The sequence below is a fragment of the Micromys minutus genome, assembly GCF_963924665.1.
Source record: "Micromys minutus genome assembly, chromosome: 33".
Classification (NCBI taxonomy): Eukaryota; Metazoa; Chordata; class Mammalia; order Rodentia; family Muridae; genus Micromys; species Micromys minutus.
In genome coordinates, this window is record NC_137968.1 from 2710743 (window position 1) to 2724367 (window position 13625).

Sequence of the window (13625 nt, forward strand, 5' to 3'; positions counted from 1 at the left end):
ACATCGCCAATGTCATTCAGGGCCTTGGAGCTCCTGAAGTGGACGCAGACGGTCTGTCTATGGCTGGTCACAGAGGCACCATCTCCGTACATGTTTCAGTACCCGGGACTCTTCTAACGTAGAGCTGGCCACTCATAAGCCTCTAATATACATTACCGAATCCTAAGAATTCATTTTAAAAAAACCCATGATCTAAAGCAGGAGTATTCAAAAAAGACCGCACCTACCCTTTCTCCAGCCCGTCGTCCCTAGAAGAAACTGGACGCAGAGATTCACTCCTCCTAAGTTTTTGAGTCCTTATATTCACTTTTGATAATTTCTTAGGCTTAGGTGGTTGGAATAAACCAATTTCCTCTCCCTACAAAGTGAGAAGACAATGAGATGAAAAATAAGAAGCCAAATAAAAAAAGAAGAGGATAAAAGTCAGCATGTCCACCCCCACTTGCTATGATCTCTAGACTTCAACCCTCGCCCCACTTGCTACTAAATATCCCAATGAGATGGGAGTGTTTCCCTCTTACACACTCGTGTCTTATGAGACAAGCAGCGTGAGGTACAAGAACAATCTGGGCGACAAGAGGAGCCAAACGCTTGTTAGGTTTTTACTTCCAGGACTATGGAAATAGACTCTTGGCTGTAAAAGAACCTGCCAGCCGTCCTTTCTTCTGGAACAGAACAGGCTTAAAACTTGCACAGGAGAGCATCAGGAAATGGCCAGGGGGATAAAACACAGACACTGGCTCTGCCCAGAGCGAGGGTCTATAACTCAACCACCACGGCTTCTTCCTCTCACGGACACTTAATGTTTAGAGTCACGTTCCCATTCTTAAAAGTTTCTAATACTTTTGGAGCTGGCTTAACAGTTAGCAGCTTAACTGGCTGCTCTTCCAGAGGGCCCAGGTTCAATTCCCAGCACACACAAACGTCTGTAACTCCAGTCCCCAAGGATTCAAAGCCCTGTTCCAGCATCTATGGGTTTAAGGTGCGCTCATAGTACACAGTGCATGCACTGAAAATATCCATACATTAAACATTAGTAAAATATATCATTTCAACAAAAGTGCAAGGTGGACCGTGCACCAAGGGCAGTTGTGAGCTATTGGGTAGCTTGAAGAAGAGAGACCGCAAAGACAGATTAGAGAGCAGGCAAAGGAGGGGACCCACTAAGCAACAGGGAAGGACCGGGAGCAATGGGAAGAAAATTGTGCTTAGGAAACGAGCCAAGCCTCTCTCAGCTGGTGAACCTTCGGGCTAAGGCTGAGTGTGTGGTGCTTGTCTGAACTGTCAGCACTCAGGAGGCTGAGGCAGGAAGGTCACAAGTTCAAGGCCAGCCTGGGCTACACAGCAGGTCCCTGTCTCAGACAAAGCAACCATTAATGAGAAATGCTACAAGAGGCTGAGCCTATAATTAACCATCTACTACATAAATGTGGTTAGATTTATAGAGACAGCGGAGAGAGCGGTGGCTTCTGAGGAGCAGATGATAGGAGGAAACAAACAAGCCACAGTGAGATCAGAGAGAAATGCCTTTCGCTGTGGGTGGCTGACGCTTACACAGTCTGCACACACGTGTCACATGTGTAGGTCTAAAAAGACCCTGTTTTACTGGTTATAAAAGTTCAGTCTCCGTGCTATAAAATCATTTCTCAAAGTAAAAATGTGCTTCCCATGTGTTATGATTGAAGGTATACCATAAATTATTTTTTAAACTTGGGTCGGTGTGTGTGTGAGTATGTGTGTTTCTGTGTGTGTATGTGGGTGTGTGTGCGACAGATGTGTGCGTGACCCCAGAGGTCAGAAGACGCTCTGGAGCTGGAAGTTATAGACAGTTGTGGGGTACCCAATACAGATACTAAGAACTAAACGCAGGACCTCTGGAAGAGCAGCAAGTGCTCTTAACTGCTGAGCCATCCCTCCAGCCCCTACTCGCTTAAAATATAAAAAATATGTTTTTCAGTTGTATAATACAGAGAAAAGCCTGTTAGGAAGATTTTGGATTTTGCTTTGTTTTTTGTTGTTGTTTCCTCTCTCTCTCTCTCTCTCTCTCTCTCTCTCTCTCTCTCTCTCTCTCCCTCCCTCCCTCCCTCCCTCCCTCCCTCTCTCTCTCTCTCTCTCTGTGTGTGTGTGTGTGTGTATAGCACAGTTGTGTAAGTATACACAGAAACCAGAAGGGGCATCAGGTACCCTGAAAATGGAGTTACGGGTATTGTTGAGCCACCTTATGAGAATGTGGGGAACCAAACCGAGGTCTGCAAGAACAAGAGCTCTTAACTGCTGGGCCGTTGTGCCGGCCTGCGGGTTCAGGTTTGGTCTCTGCTGAAACCTGGGGTATCTGTCTGCACACGGTCTTCGGGGGATGAGACAGGCCGCCTGCCAACAGTGGTGACGAACACATTGTGCACGCGGATTCTAACCTATGGCTCTAACGTTCCAGTTGGGTCGGGGATGTAGGGTCTAAGAAAAAATTCTACAGCTACCCTCGGCTTTTCATCTTCCTGTTCGTCATGTGCTCAAGCTCCCGTCCTCCGGGTGTGCTACTTACAGCTTATTTTTTTCAGTTCCTACTATGTTTACTTAGTGGCTATTCTATGTGAGGCGATCAAGGGATATACACTCAACTCAGAAAATCCCCTTCTATCAGAGAAGGGTATAAAAGGCAATAAACAGATGACTCACTGTAAATACGACAAAGCAAAGCAAGGCAGGGCAAAGGGCACAGGCCTGAGGGAAGGCGGTACTCTCCTGTGTAGAACTCATCTGTGGAAGACACTAAGTGAAGGCTGAGCCGCCACCTAAAGGCTTGATGTTCAAAGACAGCCAAAGGATCCAGTACGGCCAGGTCGGCGTGGACGAGAGGACAGTATGGAAGAATGAGGTGTGGATGCTGAGGGGCCCGTGCGGCTGAGCAAGGTTGTCAAATCTGTTCTAAGTGGATGAGGAGGCCTCTGGAGAGCTTCCAGCAGAGAAGTGAGTGGTATGGGGTACATTTAGGGATCGCTTTACTTGCTGAACAAGCAGGGTCCAGCCTTGTCTTCCTTCTTACATGGGTGGTGTGCACACTGTGACAAGCTTGTCATATCAACCTTGTGACAAATGTCATAAAGCTGCCTTAGCCACTTCCCCATTGCTCTGATAAATTACCCTAGTAAGTGCAACTCGGGAGAGAAAGGGCATATTTGTCTCACAGCTTCAAGGTGACACGGCCCTTCACGATGGGGGACGCCATGGCAGCAAGCAGGGAAGCACAGTGGGCAAGGACAAGAGACGGTTTTACCAGGCTTCGTGCACCTTCAGGGAGCATCGTGGGAGAAGGAAATGGGGCCCTGCCATAGACTTCAAGATCCAGTCCCGGTGACACATGGCCTCCAATAAGGTGTCACCCCTAAAGGCTCCACAACCTTCCCAAACAGCGCCCCAGCTGGGGACACAGTGCTCAAACACATGAGCCTAGAGGCTATGGTTCATGATCAAACCACAAAGACCCAAGGATAGAGGTTAACTGCCCAGTTACTACAGAGCAGTTCACCCACGGGACACCCTACCTGGACCTCAGGGGTCTGAGGAATGCAGGACTTCGGTCTTAACGGCAGGAGGGTGGCCATCTGTGGGAAAGGGTCAACGTCCTTCCGGGGCGTCTCCTGGCGGAGGCGCCAGAACTTCAGCGACGCACTAGCGTTTTTTGCTGAAGCTGAATGAGTTACACAAAATCTTGGTGCCCTTTTTATGGAGAAAACAAACTTAAGAGTCAATCTGTTAAGATGAAACTACATGAACCTTCAGAATCAAAAGCATACAAAACAGGTAATATCCCAGTTATTAATCCCTTTCTCTCTCTGCTGGCTCATCTTAAATTTTTTTCTATATGTTACTTCATTCACCTATAGAAAAAAGGTAATATTTTAGAATACTCATAATATTAAAATTTTTATATGCTTGATAAGCAAAGTAAATACTTAAGACTATTAAGGAATTTTAAAAGTAAAATAGAACATGTTTCAAAGTTTTAAAGTAGTTTGGTATTGCTCTATTATTTGGGGAAGGTTGTAGAACCTCCCATATCCATACATCTACATATCTATGTATCTTTCATATATGTATGAAATATATATATTTAGAATATTCAAGTATGTTACTAAAGTGGGCCATACTGCAAATTTACAAATTTTTAAGTCTTATACCTTGAAGGTGAGAATTAATTCTACGACAATTTATATAAATGAAAGATGAACTGTTTCAGAAACTCAAGAAAAGGCTGTTTGCACGGGCCCTGGAGACCTCACTCCGCTAGGGAATATGCTAATAGTCAGTCAGTGGGCAAAGCCTTTGTGGTGTGCAAAGCTAACTTCAGCTGTCAGGTTTCCCCTGACGACTGATTCCTGTTTCGTACTCCAGAGACTGACAGGATACAGCTTCCCTTTCCAACAGGAGGTGGGGAGATGTTCCCAGTGTGAACATGTTAGGCGTGAAGAGAATCCCAAGCCTACAGTTAAAGTTCAGAAACATATATAAGTTCTGACCAAGATAATGTCACAGGATACTACCACTGAAGGAGACACAAACGGTGTCTCTTTGGATTGTTTCTTACGACTGTGTATGAGTCTTTAATTACTCAAAGCAAAATGTCTAAAGTTTAAAAGGCGCTGGAGTCGGCTGGGCAGTTAAAAGCTTGTGTGGTTTGTTTGTTTACACGGCCGAGGTGCCGTTCCCAGCACTCACATCACACAGCTCACAACCGCCTGTGACGCCAGCTCCAGGGGCCTGGATGCCATCTGCCTGCCTTTGAGAACGCTTGCACTCACACGCACGTGCATGCTCGCACACAAGCACAAGAATGTCCCTGTGGTAAAAATCGTTACGGTTCTTCTATCTTGGTAATTTTTCTGGAACTATGTTTTCTTATGTTGGATGGTGTGTACCAACTATGCTGGAACTTATACCTCTGTGTGCCCTAAGATTAATTTTATTTTTATTTATGTGCTATGTGCGTTCATGGACAGACATCCACCGAGGCCAGGAGGGCACTGGATGCTCTGGTTGTAGCCCTCCGATGAAAGGGTTGGGGACTGAGCTCGGCTTCTCGGTTCTCCATTACCGTTTCTCCAGCCCAGGAGTGACATCAACACAGTGACAGCGGCTGGGAGGTGACAGAGATCAGATCAGGGGAAGCTCATTTGCTAATTTTCTAAAAAACACTCAACTTTGCATTTAAAGTATTGGAGTATTAAAGTGGGATTTCAAGAGGAATGACAAAATCACATCAAATCACCAGTGTGGAAACTGGCCGAGCTTCAAACGACTTAGAGCATCTTCACTGTGTCCACTTCACACCCTGCATGTTTACAGCCGTTTTTATTACACCATTTTACATGATGCACTTCCTACTAAACCATGAACCCTGGACCGGACCAGGTTTCATCCTAAAACAGGTCACGGCGACACTTTACAAGTGCGCAGAAGGTTAGCTGAGACACCGTCTGTACTGACAGATGTGAGAGCTGATCATAGAGGAGGTTTCAGAGCTCTGCCCATCCTTACCCCGTGTTTAAAGACTCCCAAGCACACCAAAGGTCTAGCCACTGTTCTGTTGCTGTGAAGAGACACCACGCCCACAGCAACTCTGGTAAAGGAAGGCACCTAACTGGGGGCTGGCTGACAGCCCCAGAGCTTTGTCCGTTGGCATCACAGAGACCAGTGGCAGGCACGGTGCTGGAGAAGTCGCTGAAAGCTACATCCTGGTCAACAGAGAAAGACAGAGGCAGACAGGGACAGAGAGACAAAGACAGACAGACAGACAACAAACAAACTGGGTCGAGCATGGGATTTGAAACCTCACAGCCCACGCCTGTGACACACTTCCTCCAAAAAGGCCATGTGTTCTAATCCTAGTCCTTTTAAATGGTTCCACTGCCTGGTCTCCAACACAAGTCTGGCTTCATCTGCACAGCTTCACACATGGCCTCTCTGGGCTTCCACACAGGGACAGCCCTGACACACGCCTGCCCTTGGTGGCTTTTCTTGGTTGTAAAGGGAGATTCCACAGCCTTGTTCTCTAAAACCAGAACCCTGTGTCAGAAGCTGCCAAGTTCTGCTGCCTGTGGGGCTAGAATTTAACCTCCTGGTTCAATTAAGATTTGCGTGAGCTTTTGTTGTTGATGGTTTCCTTGACTGTAAGCTTTTTCTTTAACTCTTTTTCACAAGTTGGAAGCTTAACTAGGTGGGATCTTTTCCTGAATCCACCACTCCCTTTATTCCACTGGGCATCAGATTTTTCTTTAAACTTTTTATATACCTGAGCACTGGACTTAGCTCTCTTACCCTTCCTGGTGCTCCTTTTCTCCCCTAACTGTATTTTTTTTTTTTTTTGTCTCCTTTTGTTCAGCTTGTTTCTTACCATAGACACACGTACAAGTTATTACTAACAACCGCGTGCCACAGTCAATGCTAGGCTGTCTTAAAATCTCCTCTCCCAACATCATTAATCCAAAACTCTTCAACTTCAGGCAGATAGTTTTTGGACTAGGGAAATAAGCAGCCACATTCTTTGCCAAAATATTATAAAAATGATCTCAAGACCACTTACTAATAAATATTCTTTCTCTCTGAAACTTCTTGAGCTGGGCTGTCATCATTTTCTACATCGCTCTCAGCATTGTCTTCCATGTCCCTAAGATGGTCCCTAAGCCCTTCAATCATTCAACCTCTTTCCTAATCCAAAGTCCCAAGGTCCACATCCCACCGACAAGATGGAAGGGCAGGCCTATGACAGAGACACCACACACACACTCCTAGTACCAGCTTCTGCCTTGCTCACTGTTCTACAGATGTGAAGAGTGTGAAGAGACGCCTTGACCACAGCAACTCTTACAAAGCAAGCATTGAATTGGGGGCTCGCCACATCTCCGCGGTTAGCCCATTATCACCATGGCAGGGAGTACGGTGGCAAGCATGCTACTGGAGCAGTAGCCAAGAGTTACTTCCTCCTCTGCAGGCCAAGAGAAGGGGAGCTTCTGAAACCTCAAAGTCCATCCCCAGTGACACTCTCCAGCAAGGCCACACCTCCTAATCCTTGTAATCTTCCAAAATAGTTCCACTCCCCGGTGATTAAGCATTCAAATATATAAGCCTAGAGGGGCCATCTTATTCAAACCACCACACCAAGTATCTAATAGATAAATGCTTTTCAAGGAGAGGCAACCATAAACTGGAAAAAGAATTATTTATAACTAGCTTAAGTAAAAAAAAAAAAAAAAAAAAAAAAAAAAAAAAAAAAAAAAAAAAAAATCACATTGCTTTCCTTACCAATACAGAAGCAGAGGTTTCAAAACCTCAGTCTGAATGTTTTTCAGATGGTCTTCTGTCCACCGGGATCCACATAGCAGCTTAAACTTTGATAAGGTTTCGGCAGAAAGGTAGCGTTCCCCGCTGCTCACAAGGTAGCATTTTTTCATTTTCTCAAGATGTCTTAGTTAAAACACATAGTTATAGACACATCAATTCAACATTCAACGTCCCGAGTGAAACTGTTTCAGACAATTAATAAGCACCTTAAACCAGCACCCACTAAAGGGCTGTGTAGACATAGACTAGCTCCCATAAACCAGCACCCACTAAAGGGCTGTGTAGACATAGACTAGCTCCCAGGGCGTTTGCCCTGCTCAATGGACTGGATACTCTGGCAGGATTGTGCACACTCTAATCTCCAAAATCTGTAAACTTGCTACCTACATAAAAAGGCAGCAGATGCAGGTAAATAAGAATTGAGAGAAATCAGCCTGCTACTCACAGGTCCCAAGGGAAATCTAGTAATCCTTCTATGGGAGACACAGGGGGCCAGGACCATGAAGATGTAAGAGGGTGCCATGTCATCAGAAAGATGCTCATGTCACGCTGCTGGCTTTGACGGTAGAGGAAAGGGCCATAAACCAAGGGGTGTAGGCAATCTCCTCCATGAACTGGAAAATGTAAAGAAATAGATCACTCTAGAACTGCCACTTTAGGTCACTAAATGTAGGTAAAATCCTCAGGTGTTTTGCATGTGACTTTCCTGGTATGTCTTACAAATGTATGTTACGTCAAGTTTCAGAATCAGCCACACTGCTGAGTCCTATTTGAAGTATAAGCTCTGTGGTCCAGATACTTTTCTAATAACTGTAAGAAGTCGGGAGACCGACACCGAGCTCTCTGAGGAAGAAATGCAGTCTAGGCTGCTTCAGATTAGATCAGGAAACACACAAGGGCTTTCTTAAAGCAGCGCCCTGCTAGGATGGATGCTCATGGTGACCTAGAACTTGTGAAGCTAAGCAAGACAGACCTTCAGGAGAAACAGTGCATACAGACAGCTATGCGGCATGTGACCAAAGACCACAGGATGTGTGAGCCAGGCAGGTCGCTGGGATAAGAGGCCCACACACTGCTGTTTGTACCTCTCTCAGTGGTCATGTGGCTGATAAATGCTTTTCGCATAAGACTTTTATGCCATCACAACACTCTAAAAAGTAGAATAATTTAGAGAGGTCTAGAATTTATGGGAAGAAGCATTATTCAAACCCAAAGAACTACTATTCTTGGTATCCTAAAGCTATGAAATCACAAAATTGTGATATCGAAATTTATTATCATAGAACGGTATCAGTTTTTATCCATCCCAATGTATAAACTACATTTTCATACTTTTTGCTTGAGCAACTAAAATAAATATGCTGTAATTTAGTTTTTTAAATGATTGGAAAATAAAAATGAGAATACCTTTGGTGTCGTTCAGGGTCCTTAAGAACTTTCAGCCTCTCTATGTCTATCCAGAGCCACCAGTATCTCTCTCCTAGCGTGCCCTTTAGAAACTTCTTAAATCTTTCAAATTCCCGTCTGTTGCCAATGTCATAGGTTCTGTGAGAAGTGCACCAGTCTGCCCTGCTCTCGGGCCCAACGCTTTCACTCTTTGAACTTAAACTTGCATTTTCCAATTTGTCTTCTGAGATTTCCTGTACAGTTTCAACAGGGGGTGAAGCTATAGCCTTGTTGCTAAGCACAGGTTCGACTTTATCAAATACCACATGGGCTACTTGGTAGTAGTTGATGTAGCCCGGAATGTCGCTAAGGGACTGGCCCGTGATGTGCTGGATGGCTTCTTTCAAGATGAAGATGACGTAGGTATTTAGGAATTCTTCAACGGATGAGAAGTGTACGGTCAGGTTTTTTTCTTGGTTGTCCTTCTTGTCCAAGTATATTCTCAGAAGAGCTTGAGAAGGTGAATCTTTCATGGATATAGACCCTTCTTCTTCTTCCTCCAGCTCAGAAACTATTTTAGAGGTTTTGGACAGGCTTTTTATTGTCCTGGGGTGAACTCCGTCATCAAAAATCTCTGTATTAAGTTATAAAAGGCTAATAGGTTAGCTATGAACACAAACCCATCCATCGTCAGAGAGGTTCATAGAGAGTGGCAAATGGGGATGTCACCAGGAATAATTTCTTCACAGGATTCTCAAGCCTTGTGGGGAGGCCGTGAGGGAAATAACTTTGCCTTCCTGAAGACATACTAGATATTTATAAGAAGGCTTTAAAAACTGTCAAGTATATAATTCTTATCATTAAAGTGACACAGTAATGTAGGGACTGATAAAAGCTTAATCTCCTCTAAGATACAGTTTTAGTTTTTATTTTCTCTTTCAGAATTCAGTGACATAGGAAGGTCTCACATACTCTGTCCTCACAACTCTGTAGATGAGGCAACTGTCCTCTGGGTGCTCCCCACTGTCCTCCCAACTCTATAGATGAGGCAACTGTCCTCGAGTGCTCCCCACTGTCCTCCCATCTCTATAGATGAGGCAACTGTCCTCAGAGTGCTCCCCACTGTCCTCCCAACTCTATAGATGAGGCAACTGTCCTCAGGGTGCTCCCCACTGTCCTCCCAACTCTATAGATGAGGCAACTGTCCCCATGGTGCTCCCCACTGTCCTCCCAAGTTGACAGAAGGCAACTGTCCTCAGGGTGACCACTTCCTCTATCAGATCTGAAATCTCCACAGAGTAGAAACAGCCGACCATAACTTTGTATTGGAAATGACCATAACTCCCATTTTGGAGCAGTTTCTTTCCATTTTTATGAAAGGTTGACAATGCCCATAAAACCTCCCCATAGTAGAATTCATCTCTTTTCCAAGAAGAAAAGGAGTCTAAACTCAGAAGTAGAAGACAAATTTAATTTTTATCAGTGAGTATTTCCATTTGTAATTATTTTTGAGACACGGTCTTTTTGCCTTGGCTTTCTGAGGGTTGGAATTCTAGCACGGTCCAGCAACCCCAGCCCATTTGCTTTTATGTCAGAAATACTGTCCCTACTTTATTGCAAAGTCTTAGTAGGAGGAATTAAGAAAGTATGATAGAAAAAAAAAAAGATGAGACAATTACTGGCTGCAGAAGGCGAGCCAAGCTCTAGGATAACATTATGTTATTTATTATAAAATGTATTGCATTTATATTATATTACATATTATATATATATATAATATTATATATATATATAAATAAATATAGTAAGACCATGCAGCTAAGCACTGGGCAGGCTCATGAAAGCTTCCATGACAACACAGAAATTGAGAGAAGAGTCACTAATTTCAAAGGCAGCTGGAGTTACAGAGCAAGTCTTCGGAGTGGACTAGGCTGCCCATAGTCTGGTCTACACACAGTAACCGTGTCTCAGAAAACAAAATCACACACCTGATAAATACCAGAATCTACCTCCACTCTCATCATGACTTTCTGAAATAGTAGACCTGCACCGGGAGCCATGGTCTAGGTCTGTGATCCCGGCACACGGGCAGCCCAAGAAGCAGGGTCGATCGATCGTAAGTTTGAAACTAGCCTGGGCTGCGTAGTGAGAGTCGGTTTCAAAAATCAACGAACGGTAGCCAAAGCAAAGAGCAGCAAACAGACAGCACTTGGAGTTGGAAGGAAGGCGCTGTGCGGAGGAGGAAGGGCGGCCTGTGCTCTGCTTACCAGAAGCTGAGGCTATCACTGGAGATGCTGTTTGGTGGTGAGGTATACAGCAGGGCAGTGAAAACGTTGTTACTGTCTTCTCACACTCCTTGGCTAGTGTAAACCAGTCTTGTGTTTGGGTAAAGGAGGCCTAGGACAAAGGACATTAGTTTAACATAACCTTGACACTACTCTGCCAATTGAAACTTTGAAAAAAAATTATATAATATAATGCACCAAGGAGATCATTTTACTAAAAGAAAATTGTACTAAAACTTCAGAAGATGTGAAAACAGAGGCGAGAGAAATGGCTCGACCGCGAGGAGCACTGGGTCTTCCAGAGGACCCAACTTCAGTTCCTAGCACAGCGTGGCTCACTGCCAGTCACAAGTCCAACTCTTCCGGCCTCCAGGGGCACACACAGCAACCTGGGAAATCCAGGGAAGCAGAGAGAGCGCCCAGTGTCCCTCCAGTGGTCAGCGTGCTACTCAGTCAGCCTCATAAAGAGCTGGGATCCACAGGCAAACCAGACCACACACGAGACAATGACTGGGAAGGAAATGGAAGGGAACGTCTGTGAGGCCACTGGTTCCTTGTGAGGCCCTCCCGGAGATCCGACACCTCTTTCGCTTACTTTATTAATTTGCTTGGCTTTTGTTTGATAGTATATCTCTACATATTGCTCTGGATGGTCTCAAACTTACTAGGTAGCCCAGGCTGGCCTTCCTTTAACTTGAGATCCACCTGCCTCAGGGTCCCAAGTGCTAGGATATAGGTGTGCAACTATACCTAGCTCACATCCAAGACACTTATTATTAATAATTGTAAATTCATTCAACACTAACTTGAGCCACTTCTCTATTCCAACAATTACCCTAAGTCCTTAGAGAAAAATAAGATAATTAGAAATTGTTCAGGAAACCAAGTAAGACGTTTGTCAATTTGTTAAAAGGAAGTTAGCAGGCAGTCTAATAATCCACTTAATGCTTTAAAGAAATGGGCCAGTTTGTGTTTACACAACACAGTGAAGACTCAAATAAACCTCACTGTGGTCATGAAAAGACTATCTGTTCATTAGAAATAATGCTATCTAGTCTGGCTGAAATAATCCGATACAAATAAATTTAAATTCTCAAAATTCAAAAGCTATGGCGAATACATGGCAGTTGAAGTCATAAGACAGAGAACACCATCCCAGAGAACAGGGACGGGGGGGGGGGGTACGTCCTCGGGATCTTCAGTGGTGACACGTCCTCTCTCTCTCGTCATCACAAGTGATTTCCTATCAATAAACATTTCGTGGTACCCTGACATTTCTGTAATACGTAGAGAAAAAAAATGCTGAAAATAAATATCACAAAAAGAAAGAGAGTCTTTAACACCCTGTCAAGAATTATTCAGCAGAGAGAACGGGAACTGTGAGTATTGCAGGACAGAAATGCCCAGACTGTAGCTTAGGTGTGAGGCGGAGAAATGAAAATCAGACACAACACAGGCCTCCCAATGTCAGAAAAGGAGGAGGTGACGGACCGATTGACATCAGTACTGAAGGAGGCGGCTCCTTCCCACCTGATTCCTTCAGCTGTGGGTCTAGAACACTCTGCTAAAGGAATCTGAAGATCTCGCTCACAGAAAGAAATGGCTACATCTGATTGGCAATGTCTCATTTAGACAAAGAAGAGAACAGCACATGTGGGCCACAAGCTTGGCAGCCGAGATTTCATATAGAACTGTGTATCCTGGTGTGTTGCAAGGACATTAATTACAAATTCTCACTATATTGTGGACAATCGGAAAAGACAATTCTAGGGTTCATCTGTTTAAGCCACTCGCAATGACCCCATACTTGGGCAGTAAGAGAAGAAATAAGTGTATTACCTCTACAATACTCAACTCCCGTTATGAGAAAAAGTAATCAAGTTCCTATAATAACAAACACAGAATGTAACATAACCCCCTTTGTCATAGGTGACATGGACCATGCATTTCGGTCACAATACACTGTGTCACACACACACAAGGTGAGCACTGTGAATCAAATACACACACAAGCACACGAAAGGAAAGTATGATGTCACGCACAGAAGGAATGCCCTGTGTTATATAGGATGATGTCATCATACAGATAGGCAGGTCCAGCCTATCACGGGATGGGAAGGAAGGGTAGGCGGGGAAAAGTTGAGGGAGGAAGAGGAAGAGGATAAAGCGAACACATTCCTCTACACAGGTCCAGGTTGTTATGTTATAAGGGACGGGATTCTTCAGGATGATCTGACTTATCTAGGGGAGCAAATTATATCATACTGATCAGAATTTATTGTGTGGATAAATTGGATCAAAATTTATCTATTTTCCTTTATGCGGCAACTCAACGCCAAGGAGACTGTGAGAGGGTAGCCACCTCGGGACGGTCGTGGGCCACCTGGGTCAGCAGCCGGGGCGGGCAGAACGGAAGCCGGGGTCTGCGAGTGCAAAGGGGCATCGTGGAGCCGCTGAGATAAAGATGCCCCGCAGTGCCATGCGGCCCCACTGATGCCGGCACTAGCGCAGGTTAAAAGGTGACCACATTTTTTATTTTTACCACAGCAGTGTCAGACACACGAGGAGAGCGCTGTGCCACACACACACACACACACACACACACACACACACACA

The 13625-nt window shown here is 44.7% G+C and overlaps 1 protein-coding gene across 1 annotated transcript in view; it reads right to left on the reverse strand.

Moving 5' to 3' along the window:
* Window positions 1-13625, reverse strand: part of RGS22 (regulator of G protein signaling 22) — a gene marked incomplete at both ends in the record, with an annotated part of 138470 nt that overhangs the window by 100568 nt on the left and 24277 nt on the right. Inside the window, 5 exons of the mRNA XM_080909406.1 lie at window positions 228-358; window positions 3543-3717; window positions 7300-7461; window positions 8746-9358; window positions 10992-11121. Of these exons, the coding sequence (XP_080765532.1) occupies window positions 228-358; window positions 3543-3717; window positions 7300-7461; window positions 8746-9358; window positions 10992-11121 (1211 nt within the window). The remainder of the gene's footprint in view (window positions 1-227; window positions 359-3542; window positions 3718-7299; window positions 7462-8745; window positions 9359-10991; window positions 11122-13625) is intronic.